The following is an 18861-nucleotide window of genomic DNA, read 5'->3' as shown; positions in this document are numbered from 1 at the left end:
TTCTACTGGAAAATTCCAATTATTAACTTATAATGAGTAAATAATTTTTTAAATGTAATATTCAGAATTACTTTTATTAAAATTCTTGACCATACAAAGGGGTCAATAAAGTTTGTCCTTTTTGATAAAATGATGAAATTAAAAATTCTTATAATTTAAAGATAAATTTGTTGACCTTGATCACAAATAACCATTATATTTCTTAGCCTTTAAATCGATTTTCATGAACATTTTATTACCACTTATATTTGTGACGACATAACCTTGTAGAACTCGGAACACCGTCCTTCGTATTCTCAATAGTTTTCTGTATTTGTAATAGATGCATTTCTAGACTGCGATGTAAACAATTAGAGCAAGTGCTGCATCAAGAGCACTATGTGCTTTGTATGCTGTATACATCGCTAGTTCCATTCTATTGCGTTGATTAGTTTATTTAAGGATGGTTATGGTAGAGGTAGATTGTAATGGAAGGGTGCCATTGAATAGGCTCCAACGGGTCTGAGTTTAAATCCAATAGGTTTAGGAAACACTGATAAACGATAATCTTCACAGCGACACCCTACTACTAACGAATACAACGCTGTTGTTAGATAACTTATGAAAAAAATACAATATCTATAACTAATAGTGTTATTTCGAACACTGACGTGAATTCGGACGTAGTACTTACTTATTAATATCTTTGAACAATGTTTATCTCAACTATATAATATATTTTTTCTATATCTCAACTAAATTTAATTTAAAGGTGAAATGGTAAACAGCACAAACTCGAAAAAGAATAGGAATAGAAAAACCGTTAACCATTGTTCATTATATCAACATTATTATAAGGCATATGGACGATTCTCGTCTTGTCTATATTGTCGTATGCTATAATGGGTCTTATAGTCGTTTTATATATCTTGATTTAGCTTTTAGTTTGAAGGTGTTTGCTCTTCTAAACAATCTCTCGCCAGCATCCCGAAATGCGAGCCTCTTTCATTGTTTGCTACTTTAAAAAGATTTCTACGACTCGTTATTTCTCCCTTCAAATATTTGAAGCGATTCACTTTTTCGACAGTCTTGGAGTCGATTTCTAACTTACTTCCTATCGATTTCTTGGATGTTATTGAATTTGGAATCAAAATTTTAAGCACTCCAAGCGGTCAAAAAAGTCATTTATGCAATTCGTACTTAGACTTTATGAAATTCTTCTGTTAATAGCTAAAAAATTTTATTATAATTAATATTCAGCTATATTACGAATCATCGTTAGCGCCATCTATTGAAATGTATTAAAATTAGATTGCCTATTTTTGGCGTATTAAGTTGATTTCGTTGTTACAAAATGTGTTGAATGTTGAACGGCTAAAAAATCAAGTTATTCAAAACAAATTAAGTTAATGTTTAGATTTAACCCGATTACAATTTTTACACATATTGATGCCTTTTAGTTTTGTTCTCACGTAGTGGAATGGACGTGGTGTTGGTTGTCCAGCACTTGATGAGCTTCTGCGTTGTCCTGGAGTTGAAATCTATCTTCGTGCAAATCCTTTAATTTCTTAACAGTTGAAATCTGAAAGTCTCCGTTAATATCGGAATTTCACACATACCAAGGGCATTAACCATGTTGCGTAGCACTTTATTTTGGAATATTTGAATTAACTTGAGTTCGAGTCACTGGTTCAACCTCAGAGCTGGACGCTGTAGTGCTATATTGGTTTCAGAATCTGATTACAAATCACTAGTTTGTTTGTTAGTAAGTTTGGAGTTTCTCCAATCAATCCATATAGTGCTATTTATATTTTCACCTAAAATTGGTGTCTAGAGTTAATATGCCTAAGTATCTAGGCATTGTTCTCATATAGAACAATGATGCTATTTATATTTATAGGCAGTGGATCTTTTTGCAGGTTAGTTGCAAAATTGATATGGACGAATTTCAGCTCGTTTAACTCTATCCTCCAGTTGTTGGTCTAGTCAAGTAATGAATTACTAACTGGTTGTAGTTTCGTAGTGGAGAACATGTACAATCGTAGCCACCGTAATCTCTTCCAACTCTTGTATGCTAGTAGTATATAACATATACAAAGTAGGACCCAGTATCTTTTTTAAGTCCGTGTATTCATCTTATTGTTTAACTCTGAAGAGTCTGTCCGAGATGTACGTTGTTAATAAACGTAAGCTTTCGCGCCAAACTTTTATTTTTTACGAATTGCGACATTTAAGACTGCTAATCAAACTTTCTTTTCTTCCCGGGCCATTTCAATGATGTCGGTTATTTCAGGCACTTGGTCTATGGTTGAGTGCTTTTGCCTGAATACAAATTGATAATCTGGGATTATATTATCAATTTCTACTATTGGCCTCAGTCTTTTGAGCAATGTTTTGAACTCTGCGTTGAAGATGTAAGTTACCATGACAAATCTTTTGATAATGTCGAATCCTGAAGATGACTTGGGATTTAGGTGAGATCTTATTTTCTGTTCTTTGGTTTTCAATATTGATTGTTTTTCATGGGTTTGGAGTAAACATCTCATTCAGACGTTCAGCAAACATTGTTGCTTCTAATAGAAAAACGTATTTTATTGGAGTAATAATGTTTAATATTTTAAATAACATTCTACATCTTAACAGGCAATATTTTAGGTCTATTGTTAGTTTTTATGGTGAAATACATTTTATTTGTTTACTCCACAAATTACTCATGATGTTGACATAAATTCCACGTATAATCCTCAAAACAAAAACAAAGGTTTATTTTAATATCTGAATAAAAATTAATTTGTGACGATTAAAATCAGATGACGAAAACTGTTATTGATCAATTAGAAATAATGATTCAAATTATCTTATCTTTACTTCTCTCCAATGATTTTCTATTTTACTGCTTTTTTTAACTTCCTTGATAAGAAACCTTTGTATCTTTACCATTCATCTTTACATTTCCTCTTCTTTCTTCACTCAAACGCAATCTTTTAAAACCATTCTCTCGTCATAATCTTTTTACTGTGGAATAATTTGTGTAAAAAGCAATGCAGGAAGAATCGCCTGCGTTTTAATTAACATTAAACGGCCGTTAAGCAAAGCTTTAACTCCCTTTTGACTATTTGAATCGTTTATAAATATTTATAATCGAACTTTAACCAGCTGGCTAAACGCAAGCATTGTATTGTAATGCGTATTGCAACACACCAAATTGAATAATAAAAGGTATGGATTGAAAGCAAAATTGAATTGAATTAAAATGAGACGACGGCCACCTCCTCGTCATCCAGAAAGACACTTTCCAGGTCAACGGACTTGGTCGGCATTTGTTTTTCCTTCGTCCGTTCCGGCAGACTGTTATTTTAAAGGCTTTATATTTAGATTTGAATGTAAAATATATTATTTTTATAAGTTCCAAAACTTTCCCAAGTTCCTAGAAAAGAATTGTCATTCCATCAATCTTGAGGACTTAAAATTTAAAATTTTTAAAACGTATAATTACTTAAAACGAGTTTTTAAAAGCGAACGGTAATTAACGACCCATTAACCACACCATGTGATTATTACCCGTTGAGTGAACCAAAGAGTTTGTCATCGAACCTTCTTTGACGATCCCATGTTATTAATGTCACCGTAATAAGCCTTATTACGGTGATTATCTTCGCTAAAATAAAAAGATAATAACCGGCCCCCATAGTCGATGCGAAAAAGGAACGTTTATGGTTTATTTTCTGCATATTTGAGGAACAATGTCACTTACGGTACAACGGTGGCGGGTCTCGTCCCAGATCTCAAACAACATTAAAACTCATTAATTTCTTTTTCTTAGAGACGTAGAAAATAGGTAATAATGCCACTAGCTCATGGTATACATTGTTTTTATTGTAACTTATAATTCATTAAACGCGTATATCACCAAAGAAATAACTTCTCGGCCAAGTTGGTTGTTCGTCGTCCTTCACTCTTCCACCATATAAAGCACTTTTATCCCGGAACAAAGTCAATCGCTCGGATTCTTTGTAATCCAAGAATGAGCCTATAATGTAACCCGTTATTGGTATTATAGCCCAATGAAATCCTTTTGGTAAAATCATTCTTCTTGGTAAATTGTTCAAGATTTTTTAATTTTGGTTTGACTTATACGTCAAGCTGATTAATTTGTGAAACCATAGATAATTCGATCAGATCACTGACACAATATGGCGAAATAAACATATTAGAACTGAAACCATAGCCTGAATATACAAGGCCCTAATTAGACCTGTATTAAGATATGTGGCAGAAACTCGACCAGAAAGATCCAAAACAAAAAGAATGCTAGAAATTACGGAAATGAAAATCGTAGAATAGTTGGGAAAATATTGATGGGCTGAGAAAGAAGTGAGAATATTTGACAGGTTTGCTGGATAAATAACATCAATGATTGGGTATTGGACAGAAAGAAGAAATGGAATGAGCACATCGACCGAATGACAAAAGCATTAGAAGACCTAGAAAAAGATGGAGAGTTATGTCCAAATACAGAAGGATGAAGAAGAAGAAAAATTTGAAAGTTATAAGTAACTTTTACCAAATAAAACTTACTAAACCCAATCCATTCTAATAAATTACGCAATGCTGTTCGCAAGGTGAATTATAAGTAGTGTTGTTCGGTAGAGCACGCAATTTTTCACGTAACACTACCTTACTTACACTTTTTGTACGTATTTTTACTTTTTTTTATAAAATTAATCCGCTGAATTGAAAGTTTATCATTACAACGTTTAGTGACTGTATTTACCTTCAAGAATGGGTCAAGCGTACAAAGTTTCGAATTATAATGGGTTGTTATTAATTATTGTGTTGCACCTCTCTTATTATGCGAACGAATGAATTAACAATGACAATTTGTGGGATTTTTCTTTAATTTTTTTAAATGTGTTTTTAGGTCAAGCTTCAATGTTCTTTTTTAATTATCCACAATACCAATAGAAAAAAAAAAACAAGCCAGGAAATTAAAAATGAAGAGGTGATTGCTACTGGAAACGATCCTTTTACTTTAACGAACGATGACCTTTCGGGTGCAAGGTCTTCCGTAACGAGCGTGTCCTTCAATAAACGTCGACGTCCACGACGACGACGTCAGTCACAAATCCAGTTCACCGGCTTTTTATCGATTTCTACCTGTCTGGTTGCTTCCGTATTTATTCTTCGGTACGCACAGCCTTGACATTGCGCGTAAATGGGAACTTGACGGCTGAAAAAAAAATCATTATACTCAGAAAGCCGGTTTGTAATTAAAATCTGCCTATTCATACACTTCAACTGTGAGGCCTCTTTCACTATATGAACTAAAACCAGTTATTACGTCAATGGCTTCAGAACTAACTGTTAAACCTACGGGTTCAGCTAACGTTATTCTACGCTTCATTTCCTAGACCGTACACACGGATGAAATACACTTCCGCTCGTCTAATTTAAAATATTAAAATATGAATTACTTTACATAGAATTTCCTATATGTTACCTTAAGTTTTCATGTTGCCTAGTAGATTTAACTAGCTTACAAGTTACATGAATGGAATCGGGTCAAATGCAAGAAATAACTCGTGCGGAATCCATTACAAGCAAATATTGATTAGCAACAACGGAGGCGTCCTTCGAAAATATTTGATTATTAAGAGCACGTTAATCGACAAGATCAATATGGAGAAACGGATTTGTTTATTGTTATAGCAGAGATAATGTTTAGATATGCGTAGATATTATTGTGCAACACTGACATTAAATTTATCTATTGAATAAAAAGTATAATTATCAGATTTTGATATGTTTAAATCGAACACTTAAATAATTTTCACTTTTTATGTTTGAAATCTGATTGTACACTAAAATCAACATAATATTGCTCTCTTCCTGTATGGGTGAATTGCGTGTGTTTCGCTTGACTAGATATTTTTCAAATATCAGATTACTTTGGATAACACTATGTAAAACGACCTCGTTGACCACGCTATTCTATATGTTTGTAAATTATGAATTTTTGAATAAATATGGCTTAGTTGCAATGAGTCACATTTTAATTAAATATTACACTGAATGTATTGTTAAATTGGTAAAATGTTTTACAAGTTCGTCATATCTGTTACTATAATTATAGTAAAACATTATTAACAAAGCTAATGCAGTGCATCAGCAAATATAATCATTAGGATAAATTAGAGCTTTATGCAATTTCAACAATTGAATATTTGCGTTAAATTTTGCTGCATAATCTTATGTGTTATCTAAATCCAAACTGCGTCTCACTTATTACAAATTTACTATTTTTGTATATTACAATAAAACCTGTATGAAACAGTCTTCGTTCCAGTACCAATACGAAACACGTATATTAATCCAGTAATACGAATGAAATATAGGCAAGTAATAAAGATTATAAGAAAGATAAATCTTACATATGTTACAGTTATAAAAATTATTTCATTATTATGCATATTCCTTCAGAACCCGTTCTGTACGATGTATTTAGCAAGATACATTGAAGTATCGATCTCACACCGGTTTCAATGCTCATGCGAATTTAATTTTATATTATTGCGCATGATAAGATTGCAAAATACTATGCGCAGAAGCTGTTTTTAGTCTTCGTGATAAACTGGAATTTCAATTGTCAAGGAGCTGGATATGGATATTAACTTCATTTATAGAAGTTTGTAATTTCCTTTTAGTTTCATCATAATGTTTTCAACGACCAGTATGGGGGTATTGTCAGAAATGTTTGTAATAACTTTTTTCAGGTTTACAAATATACTCTGCGATTAGGAGCACTTCTGAAATACAATTCTGCTCATTCTGAATTCTTCTGGAGACTATTTAACGATCGCGTCTTTCGCTTTAAATCCGTACCTGCGAGAAGAATGCCTTCCTCTTACTGTAGGTCTTAATCTCTCAAGAAGTAATTTGTCATAAAGTTTTGGAACGACAGGTATCAAAGATATGGACTTGTACGATGTTACTTGATGGGCAGGATTTTCCCGCTTAAGTATCACTATCACCTCTATCATTTCCACATTCATTTGTAAATCTAATTGCTCCTCAGTTTTGAATTGGACTGATTTGGACTGGGTTGACTCAAAAACTGTACTGTTTAATTTGAAGAGATATTCTTAATTATATAGATTACCATAAGGTTAAGAATTTTGTTTGTATCTATTGGGTTGGGTTTAATTCACTAATATATTGTTTGTTATTAATAGTTTTTCAGTTATCTTCTTCCACTATGAATTTTTATCCCTCCCCTTCTAGGAAGTTAACATATTGTTCCCTTCTTGTGGCATACCTCGGTGGGCAGTATAAATTTGTAATTATATCTTTATAAGTGTTTGTTTGAGGTTAATTAAGAGAAATGCATGATATATCACTTGTCAGAAATATCCATTAACTTTCTTAGTTTTTGCCGCAGCACCAAGAATTGCAGACACTACAATTGTGTACTTCCATTTACATTAAATTTAAGAATTCTTAAGTGAAAATAGCAATTTCAACTTTGGCTCTTTTGGATTAGTCTTTGGAGCATTATATCAATACTATTTTTATGCTGAGTTGGTTGTTATCTCTGTTTTCTTTGAATTCGATCTTTGATTTAGGATTGGTGACTCTTTTTTTATCATTTTTATTTCCCGTTTATCTATCACCTTACTTATTATTCCATTGTTATCCATTATTAATCCATTGAGGTTGACCACAAACTGGCTTTTTCTTTTCTGTGGTTCTTTAGTTACAATACATCCACGGTAATTAGCTGGCAAGTCTCCACGGCAATGAACACATTTTGGAGCAGCATCCTTTGGTTTGTTACATTACACTGTTTGAAATTTTTCAGTGCACTTGATACACTTTGGTTCTTTTAAGCAATGTTTTGTATATTGTCACAGATACAAGTTGATAGCCATAACCTTTATTTGATATATTTATCATTAATTATTAAGTTATAAGTTCATGAAGATGATTAAAGTTCTCATTTCTATCTAGCGAGGTGATTGCTGTAGGTACTTTTTTTTAGTTTTTTGTTGGTCTTGTCTTCTTCTTGATTTTTTATACGGGTTCGAGGAGATGAAAGCAATGCATTAAGTTGATGAGCTTTGTCTCATGTTTGTTTTTTTCCCTGAATATTTGTTTCTGCCTTTCACCTAATTGAACCTGAACTGCTTCTGTGTATTGTTTTTTAATATATAGTTTATGTATTTTATTTTATTTATTTCAACTCCAACTTTTTCCGAATTTCATTGATTATAAGGTCTCTACTTAATTATTAGTTTTTTTATTGTTTTCGATAAGTTTGGTTTCGATATTTCCACAATATACGAGTTAATTTTCCCCTCTTCAAAGATGAGTGGGTAGCTCAACATAAAAAATTGACCTGAATAGAACCCGGAACATCTGTGTGTTAACGCAAGAGTAGGTACACACTGAATCATTTGTCCCCACAAAATCAACAGTGTTCCCTTTTTGTGCATCCTTATCGAGTGTATTTTTATATTTAAATTTTAGTATTAATTCTTCAACCTTTTTAAAACAAATTTGAATAAAAAATCAATTTAAAATATATTTTTGAAATGATTTCACAATTTTCTTTTAATTTAATTTACCATAGAAAATTTATAACGGTATTTTTTTTTTATGATTTCACAACGTATTAAAATTTCATTCAAAAATTAAGTGGAAAATTCTCCTGGAATATAAATCGATGTATTATCGATTTTAAAAGCATACAAATAGACTTTTCAATATAGAATTGCCTTTGAAAAAACGACGATGTTGAATGTAGAACATGAAAGGAATCTTTGGTCAGTCGTATAATGTGAACATATTGATACTGTATTAATGACATTTTGCGGTTACACATTCAAGCCATAATATTTTATGCGAGTCGTTAAATGATTTTTTGTTTGTTAATGTTGTAGAGATTAACCTTAATTTGGAATGATGGAAATGATTTTAATTACAAATATGTTATGACATTGATTAATAATATAATTTTTAACGACAATCAGTTATAAAGTTTTTGAGTGAAATTTTACTATTTTACGGTATGGTTCGTCTGCCAGCTGGAATTCATTTTGCATACCATAAGGTGGTTACACGCGTACCATACCTGAGGAATTTTGTAATAAATTAACTTTAACTTATGCAAGAGTTTAAATTTATCTACCGGTAAGAAGTTACGTGATAGAATGTTAATTTTTTTCTTCGTAAAAGACAATTAAGATTTAAATGTTTTCTGGAACAATTTCTCAGATAGTGATGTGTTCATACGATCGGAACTTGATGAAGTAGGAGTCGAGACCTATAAATATTGATGATATTCCATGAAAACGAAAACACACTTATGAAACCCGAGCTATTAACATATTTTTTTAGGTAACTTTCCCTTTTTAAATACCATCGCCCACATGTTCTATACCGCGTTTGTTAAAAAATCTACGTGAATTGGTGCATGTATTGTGTTTGTTTACGACAATAAAAGGTTTATTTATAACTTCAAAATAAAATTGATTCTTATCTTAAAAATATTTTCTCAAATCATCTGGTCTGGGTTCAAATGTGTTTCATTTATGATAATACCTTATCTTGAATACTCAATTGCAGTTGTGTACAGTCATCGAACTCTTACATAACAGTGTAGCATTTCATTTGCATCCGTAAGTGGAGAGGTTTCTCCCGCAAGCATATTTTAATACTTAGAAAATACATAGTACAAAGTAGTACACAACAAGTTCTTGACTTCCTTTTTGTTTCAACGTATGCCGGCCAACTCTTTGAATGCCTAAATTAAATATATCGGACCCAAGGAGACTCGTATATTTATAGTCCGGGGCAGTGTCACATATTTTCCGTACCACGAATAATTGAAGTTATATTTGTGCGAAGCCCCGCGAGCCAACTTAAAACCGGCATCAACAACGTTTTGTTGTGTTAGATATCTACGCTTCTCTGGGGCTTCGTGTTCTATATTTACAAAATTTCGATTTTATTTCCGGATTTACACCTGTATACGTGTTGTATGTACGTCTTTATCTTTGGGAAGCAGTTAAATTCGTTCGTGTTTGTGTTTCTCAAACCGTATTTAACGGTGAAGGCGTCTGTTTTTCTTGAAAATCAACGTACCACCCAGTCATTGATGGACTGAAGAAAGGTGGTTTACAGAGCGATATAAGATTTATTGCAAAATGTTATTTTAGAATCAACTTCAAATATATACTATAAAGGGCATTAACCAGATGAACTTTTATAATTTTTATTTATTTAACTTTATTTTTGTAGAATTACAACATGTTTTATATATTTTTTAATTTAATCTAATCAGTAGGATGTGGTTTTACATTACTATTCATGTATAGATTTTGTAAATTTTAAGTTGGGAGGTTTTTATTTAGAAACTGCTTGACCTAGTTTTATAAAGAAAATATCGGCGTGTCCAAAATAGTTTGGTGCAACTTTTAACAAATGCAAATTCACCCAATTAAAGTCATGCAATCTGACCACAAAAGTGATCGTCTTGTGAAGAATTGTTGCGTTCACTATAGTTTAAAAAAATCTTTCACATAATATTAACAATGATTTTATCTTACATTATACAATAGATATACTTAATCACTTATATAAGATACAAATTCTCCTAATTGGAACTTCTATATTTCTTTATTGTCTCTAAAGACGACTAAACCCGATTGATTCTAGGTATAGTGTTAGTTCTACATAGTAACAGTGCTAGTGTAAAACTAGAACTAGAAATATCCGGTTTTTCCCGAAACTTTCTAGTTCTAGGTCTAGTGTTAGTTCTAGTTTTAATTGTTGTGCAGCGCTAGACCAAGAACTGGAATCATTTGAATTTAGCCACACGTCTCTAAAGACGGCTAAACCCGAATGATTCTAGTTCTAGTGACAGTGTAAGTGTAAAACTAGAACTAACACTATGCCAAGAAGTAGAATCATTTGGGTTTAGCCGCATGTCTCTAAAGACGGCTAAACCCAAATAATTCTACTTCTTGGCATAGTGTTAGTTCTACATAGTAACAGTGCTAGTGTCAAACTAGAACTAACACTAGACCAAGAACTAAAATCATTTGGGTTTAGCCACACGTCTCTAAAAGACGGCTAAACCCGAATGATTCTAGTTCTAGTGACAGTGCAAGTGTAAAACTAGAACTAACACTATACCTAGAACTAGAATCATTCGGGTTTAGACGTCTTTAGAGACGTGCGGCTAAACCTAAATGATTCTAGTTCTAGATATAGTTTTAGTTCTACATGGTAACAGTGCTAGTATAAAACTAGTACTAACACTAGACCAAGAACTTGAAACATTCGGGTTTAGCCGTGCGTCTTCAGGCGCACCGCTAAACCCGACACTTTCTAGTTCTAGGTCTAGTGTTAGTTCTAGTTTTAATTGTTGTGCAGCACTAGACCAAGAACTAGAATCATTTGGGTTTAGCCACACGTCTCTAAAGACAGCTAAACCCGAATGATTCTAGTTCTAGTGACAGTGCAAGTGTAAAATTAGAACAAACACTATACCAAGAACTAGAATCATTCGGGTTTAGCCGTCTTTAGAGACATGCGGCTAAACCCAAATGATTCTAGTTCTAGGTATAGTGTTAGTTCTACATAGTAACGGTACTAGTGTAAAACTAGAACTGTCACTAGTGTTAATACTAGTTTTAATTGTTTTTCGACGCTAGATTGTTGTATATTTTTGATGAAGTAGTTGAAAGGTTAAATATACCTTTTAAAAAAGTACATATCTAATTTTTTCTTTCGAGCTGAAATCCAACTAATTTTTCTCTAACTCGGAAGTTTTTTTCCTTTCCCTTAGCGATTCGAGTTAGGGGAATTTCACTTTATTTACAAACGAAATCAAAATTTTTATTAGTTAATTGTTTCTTGTCTTAATTACAAAAATAATTACATTTAAAATTTATACTAAGAGAAATTGGATTCAATAAAATTCTTTTCTAAATCATTTCTTTTGCAATTTGAATCACGTATAAAACCCTGAATCCGGGTTAAATAAAACACATCAAGTTTACTAAAAACTTTTCTAGAAAGTACATTTTTACAACTATTTATTTCTTTAACAAATTTTTAAATTTTAAGATCATTTCCTTCAGTTCCTTTTAATTAAATCCACTTTAAAAAGTCATAAAACCCATCTGGATTCGTTTCAAACAATTTAACAGTCTGTTGATTCGAATAATTTCCAATAAATTTTGTGTTTTTTGCACTTACAATTTTTTTAGGTCTCATTTTAAATGTAATTGGCTTTATGGTTAAGATCGTAAATAGTTTATAACATTAAACGTTACAACTTCTTAGACGTTAATCGGCTTGTCCTACTTCAGGAAAAATCAGTTTTCCACTTTAACCGACGCGACGACGTCGTTGTCGGCATTTTTTTTTTTTAAGTCGATAGCTTCGTTTTTCCAGGTTAATGCCATGCGACCCCATAAAGATCCTTGTACCCAAAGGCTGTTGACCACCTTACGGTCACGTTATAACAATTGTAATTTATCTTATTCCTGCTCCTTTATTATTACCTTTTCATTTTGTCGACCTAGTTTTTTCTTTCATTTTTTTTTCATTCTAGACAGGGGTCAACCTTGGTTCTAATTCAACGGTGGATTACTTTACTTTACCTTATCCTTCACGGTAACCTGACTGTACACTATTCTAAATGTCAAGAAATTGGTTAACTCATTCATTTTTTTAAGTAATTCTATTATTGCGCTATATCTTGATGAGAGATGTTTCGAAAATTTTCATTATAATTTTCTTTATGAATCGGTGTGTTAAGAAATTTTCCTATTAGGATTGTGAATGAATTCAGAATGATAATCTTGTTTGGATGGAGTTAAATGGTTTATAATTATGGTTAAGTTATTTATATTACATTAACTAACTAAATAAATTGTTAAGTCAGAGTTACACTGATAACATTCGTTTTGTTTAACTACGGTAATTATTATCTATGAGTTGTTTGAAGGTTATTACACGCGTTAAATTAATATGATATGTTTTACTTTGTCAAATACGGTTAAATTGCTTAAGGTGTATAAAATTTTTTTTAGATATTTCTTATTTCTTATTCAAAATTTTATCGCTGTGTTTTGAAGAATTTTTTCAACAGCCGTAGTTTATAGAACAATGTCACTGGCTTGCGACGTTTTATAATGGAAACGTAGATTAAAAATAGTAAGCTGACAAAGCCAAATTTAAGCAAAATGAAAAAATCATAGTGTTGTGTGTTTTGATAAGATAAACCTTACACAAAAACCTTGAACACTTTTTTGGCAATTTGTTGAAACACGCATCACATTATGTAGTAAGCAAGGATACCTGGAGCAGCATTATGTTAAAGCCTCTAAAGAGCTCGGCGAAAATTGAGCCATACAAAGTTATACAGTTATCACATATATTTATACTATTATATTTGCAATAGTTGTTACTGTACAATACAAATTGAATTGATGAATTCCAAAAATTGTGATGTCTTCAATTTCCTACAGTAATACAAAGTTTGTTTAACTGTTACAATAAAGAACCTTATAAGGAGAAAACTCTGAAGAACATTTAACAGATGGCAAAGATGTGAAACCTCAACAAAAATATTGGAGGGGTAATCTAAAGCCAAAAAATTAAAATTACGCCAAAATAGTGTAAAATTTATTTAATAAACTCACATACAATGTTTTTTATCTTGTAAATAGTTCATGATAAAACCTACTATCTACATTATTTATTAGATTTTAATTCTGTTTCAAGATATACAAAGAAAATTGCTATTCTTTTTAGTATTTATGACATTTAAACAGAATTTCAACACACAGTTGTAACTTTGTTTACATAAGACCGATTTTTGTTAACCTTGTGAAGATAGTGTAAAGAATTTTCAACAACCGGATGAACACATTTTCAGTCAGATCTAAGTAGTTTCTAAATTGTCGAAGTCATCTATTTCAGTTCTTTGTTTTTGGGAGTACGAAATTATATTAAGTTTTTGTATTATTATAAGACACAAATTGCTTCTGTTTTATTTGGTGATTCAATTCGCAAACATTCTATTTGTTTGTTACTTATTATTAGTAACTCTGCTTTAAACAACTTTTTGTTATAATATGACGAAGTACTTTCAATATAAGTTATTTCCATCATCGTCATTTCATAACTGAAATTGCTTCGTTATTTGTTTTGCTAGAAAAGTAAAAGTTAGAATTCACTTCTCCAGTTAAATTAAGTATCAAATTATATATAATCCAATGTTTGTCATCACGCAACTAATTATGTACATTCATAAACATTCTTTGTACAAAATACACAAACAAACAGGAAGTTGAAAATATTATGGTTTCGGATTATTTTTGACCCAGTTTTAGTACTACTGTTATTTTATAGCAATGATTTAGAATTATGTAATATAAACTTGCGGCTAAATTATGACTATAAATAATACAGCTTACCTATATTTAAGGTTAAATTTTACCTAGAGTAACTAGCATTAATTTAGCCAAAGAATTTTTTGTTGCCACAAATTAATTTTTTCTATTATAAAGTAGCCAATTCCAAGTATTATGTAAAAAAACGTTACAAAACCTGTTCACTCCGTGACATTGCAACCTTGAGAAAAAATTACAACTATACTTTACACACACCATCTGGTGTAATCTGTGCACATATCCTATTTTAGATCTTGAAGTTACCTAATTTCTAACACCCACGTTACATTTTTGAATCTCACTTATAAACATTCTTTTATGAATAATCTTGGATTATTTTCAAGAATTTTCTCAAAACAAAACAAAAGTTACGAAATAAAATTGTCCAATTTAACAAATTGCGTTTTTCAACCATAAACCTTTAGAGTCATGAAAATAATTATTACACCTTGAATTTCCTATAAAACTTTCTGACTCAACTTCTTATCGTTTCTTGGAATACTTTAAAAAGTTGTCTAATAAATACCCACAACAAACCAAAACGGTTAAAACGTACATCTTGTCGCGTTTTATACGAGATAATCCCGTCTTGATAACAACCTTGCAATTTCGCAAAGTTGTTGGTACAAAGTCGTCAGTGTCAGGGTCATAAATAGCGAGTTTCTATTTACTATTATGGGCGCACGTGGACACCTTAAGGCTATTATTTTATGACGTTATCTCTAAAAAGAAAAAATCGAGATTTTCTTTAAAGTGAAAACGAAAAATTTTAAATTCAGTTTTATTGGTATAGATCGATCACAATAATTTTTAATTAAACTGTATTTTCTTAAAGAAATATTACGCCGAAGGTGTCTTTAATCCTTAAAGTCACGCTAAAACGCCTCTAATTCATCCTGGAGACTGTTTGCATAGGTAATTATCCGAAGAATCGCCACGATACGCGCCAACGAAGCATCAAGAAAGCGACATTACTTTCTAAAAAGTACCCCGTTGATAGAAAGTTCTCAGATTTCAGTGTCGATTATTACTTTTTTTCGGTTAATTGTTCTTAATCTCACCTCACTTTTAATTTAGTAAATAAGTTTAGTTTAAAACATTACATGACTAATTCTTATTTCCTTAATATCCTAATTAAGTTATACAAATTAATTAGTCAACTATCGTGTTCCTTAATAGCCAATGTCTCGTGTATAACGTATATAACGACCTGTTATGGATAGTTTATGTTAATGTTCGTTGACTTTCTTGGATATCAAGGTGAAGGTGGGAAGAAATTAGTTTTAAAGTTAGGGAACGAAATAATTTCATTGTGAAAGTAAATGGAAGGGATTATTATTTGCGTATTTCCTCTGGAATTCAAATTAAAATAATTGTAGATCAGTAAACTCAGCTTTTAATGATTTATAACGGTTGAGAAAGTTGAGATAAATTTTCACGGAGGAATTCGAGTTTTATTTAGTTTATTAAACACAGTACATTTTAAGTCATATGGATCATTTAAAAGATAAGATTTTTAATGAAACAAGTACCATTATATAAATTAAAGAAGAGATGAACTCATCTTATCATTAGCTTTATTGTCTTATCTTTTATTATTCAAAAATAATATCTTTGTATTTATTGTTTTAGGTTGGTGCATCATTTCATCAAACCAATGTAGCGGTCTACCTAATAGATTTACAAAAGGTTCGACCAATAGGAAGATCTAACGATGTATTAAACAATCCATTTACGCCAAATCAAAGTACAAGAAAAAGTTTTTCCAAAGCTGAGAAACCCGTTGGATTAAGAAATAAGTCAACGATTGAGGTAAAAACGATCGAGGAGAGCACATCTGGCACGGACCCGGAAGAAGATTCAACGGCTGATATCACCAACTTGAAGGATTACAACGAGATCTTCCATGGGAGGAGTTGTAAGTATGAGAAAAATTCGTCGTTTCTCGGTCCGTTACTGGAGCACAATGCGTAAGAACCGTTTCTTGAGTGGGCAATTTGTGGAAAATTAACGGTAACAACGAAATTTAAAGAAAAAGAAGAATTAATGAATTTTTTTCTCACATTAAAGACACAATTTCCTTGACATTATTCGTTCAAGTAATGTTTTATAAATCTTTTGTTAGGACAAAAACTATAAATGGTGTTATAATTCAAGGTTAGCCTTCTGCTTGAACAGGCTTTGTTGAACGTTTTGTCTACGATTAGTTTCGATTTGGATTATTGGCAACATATGGTGTTACAGTTAACAAGATCACATTACAATAATGACTATTATTTAAATTCCAACATTCACGACATTTTTCATTCTAATGTGGTATAATTAAATTTTTTATTGCAAGAAATTTTATAACTTTCTAATAAGTACCTATAAAAATAATTTTTTTGTATATTACCATCAACAAAAAATATGCTTCATTTTATTACTTACATTTTAAAATATTACATCACTGCATTTTATTGTACCGGAAACTAGTCAGACGTTAATACGTGCTTAAATTACGCACCTCAAAGTTATCGCAATCGTATTGGGTGTTTATTTTAGTGAAAGCCCCCCATTGCTAATGAACTGGTAACTTTCTGCGTTTGAGAGAAATGTACTTTACGAAGGAAACTTCTGTTAGAAGCTGCAATTTAACGAGATGCAACTGTATTGATTTACTTCATTGTTTTATTATTCATTAAAACTGTTCCTTTTCCCTTTATTATTCTATGAATGCATCATTTAAATGAATACATTTAAAATTTTTGGTTAAAGAGACGCAAAATAAATTATTCATTTCATTTTGAATAATTTTGTATTGTTCATTCAAAACGAATAATTTTATGTTTCCTCGTTTACTTAAATTGGAATGAATACAAATTACTTTTAACCCCGAATTTTTCTTATAAATTCTTGCTACGCATCCTCGTTTATATTTTAAAGAGCTTGTTCTCAATTAATAGCATAGAAAAGATTGATGCTTCATGTAACACACAATACACACTCATATACGATACGTTACACAATAGAAGAGAGGATAACAATAGGAGTTTCATTCCGTACAAACAATCGTATCGCAATAGGAGATCGTTTGAAATTCTTTTTGGGTAGTGGTAAACGTCAACGAGAGCGCGACTGCTTCAACTGGGTGAATGAGTCAGTCGGCCGTATTAGCTTGACCTCCAAGACTTATTTGGAAAGAGGAGGCTGCTTTACCTGGTTACGACAACCGCTTTGGAACCATTCCATAGATTGCCTCGTGTATTCAATTGAAAATTAAATGAGATTATTATAAAATTTAATTAAAAAAGCCTTTGTCATTTCGTTTTGGTTTTGATTTTTAATTGGTGTTTAAGAAACTTGAATTGCAAAAGTTTTTGTGCTGAGATCTTCTATGTTTAGTAATTTTAGACGATTTTATGGTTCTAATAAATTTTAGTAATTTTAGATACGATTTTAAACAGTTTTGCATAATTATAGATGTTGTCTTAGTTTGAGGGTTTTATCTGCATTGTGTACTTGTTTAAGTGACGAGTTTTTGATTTTGATGTTTTAAAACCTGGGTCGCCAACCAGAAGAGTGAAAATCATTAAAGAAAAGTTCGTATTTGCGTATTTGGACGACATTATTTACTGTAATAACTGGAAAAAATCATCTCCACCTAATATTTGAAAGGTTTTCCAATGTGCAATTTGTCCGGAGAAGCAAATATTGAATACCAGAGCGGGGTCTTATCACTGGGGAATTCCAGATGCTTGCAAAACTCTCCGCGGCATTAGGTGATTTAAAGGCTTTAGCCGGATATTAAAAATCTATTATCTCTTTTAGGTGTTGGACACTACAGATAATAAGTTCAACCCCAATAGGATTTTTTTCATTGAATACAACTTAGCTAGCAACCTCATTGTAACAATCCCAATACGATATATAAAATCTCATGTTGCAGTTTCGTCTAGTTTTCATCTCTTCGCTTGTAATTCATCATCACATTCATTACTGTAGCTGTTATCACTTTCGATTATTAATTAAAGTATCCTCTTTTTAATGCAAAAAGCCGTTTTGAAAAATCACTTTTAGTTCTTGAGAAATTAAGTTTTGAAATAATCGACAATTTTTTTCGAATTTTGCAATTTTCGCCGATTAAGATTTAAAAAATCGTATAAAATCCAGTTCTTGGAATATGAGTATGAAAACATCCTAAAGTGTTAATAAAAGTGTCCTCTTTCCAATGAACCAACCCGTTTTGAAAAATAACTTTTAGTTTTTGAGAAAATAATATTTGAAGTTTTGATAAAATTTTCGATGTTTTAATTTTCATCGATAACATTCAAAATTCGCTACAAAATTAATTTCTAGAAGGATCCTTGTGAAAATATCATTAATTATTAATTAAAGTATCATCTTTTTAATGCAACAAGCCGTTTTGAAAAAT

General features: G+C 31.4%; 1 protein-coding gene and 1 long non-coding RNA gene across 2 annotated transcripts in view; one reads left to right on the top strand and one right to left on the bottom strand.

Annotated features, from left to right (window-relative positions):
- Positions 1–18861, top strand: part of LOC111424283 (katanin 80) — a 33640-nt gene that overhangs the window by 1481 nt on the left and 13298 nt on the right. The window contains exon 3 of the mRNA XM_023057781.2: positions 16080–16365. Within this exon, the coding sequence (XP_022913549.1) occupies positions 16080–16365 (286 nt within the window). The remainder of the gene's footprint in view (positions 1–16079; positions 16366–18861) is intronic.
- LOC139430081 (uncharacterized) lies at positions 4076–5680 on the bottom strand. The gene is made up of 3 exons (XR_011640644.1): positions 5480–5680; positions 5271–5424; positions 4076–5209 (listed from the first exon to the last, which is right to left on the bottom strand). It is a non-coding gene; the product is annotated as an uncharacterized lncRNA (long non-coding RNA).

The sequence above is a fragment of the Onthophagus taurus genome, chromosome 6 (assembly GCF_036711975.1).
Source record: "Onthophagus taurus isolate NC chromosome 6, IU_Otau_3.0, whole genome shotgun sequence".
NCBI lineage: Eukaryota > Metazoa > Arthropoda > Insecta > Coleoptera > Scarabaeidae > Onthophagus > Onthophagus taurus.
Note: the sequence above shows the minus strand (reverse complement) of the source record. Positions and strands in the feature narration are given on the sequence as shown.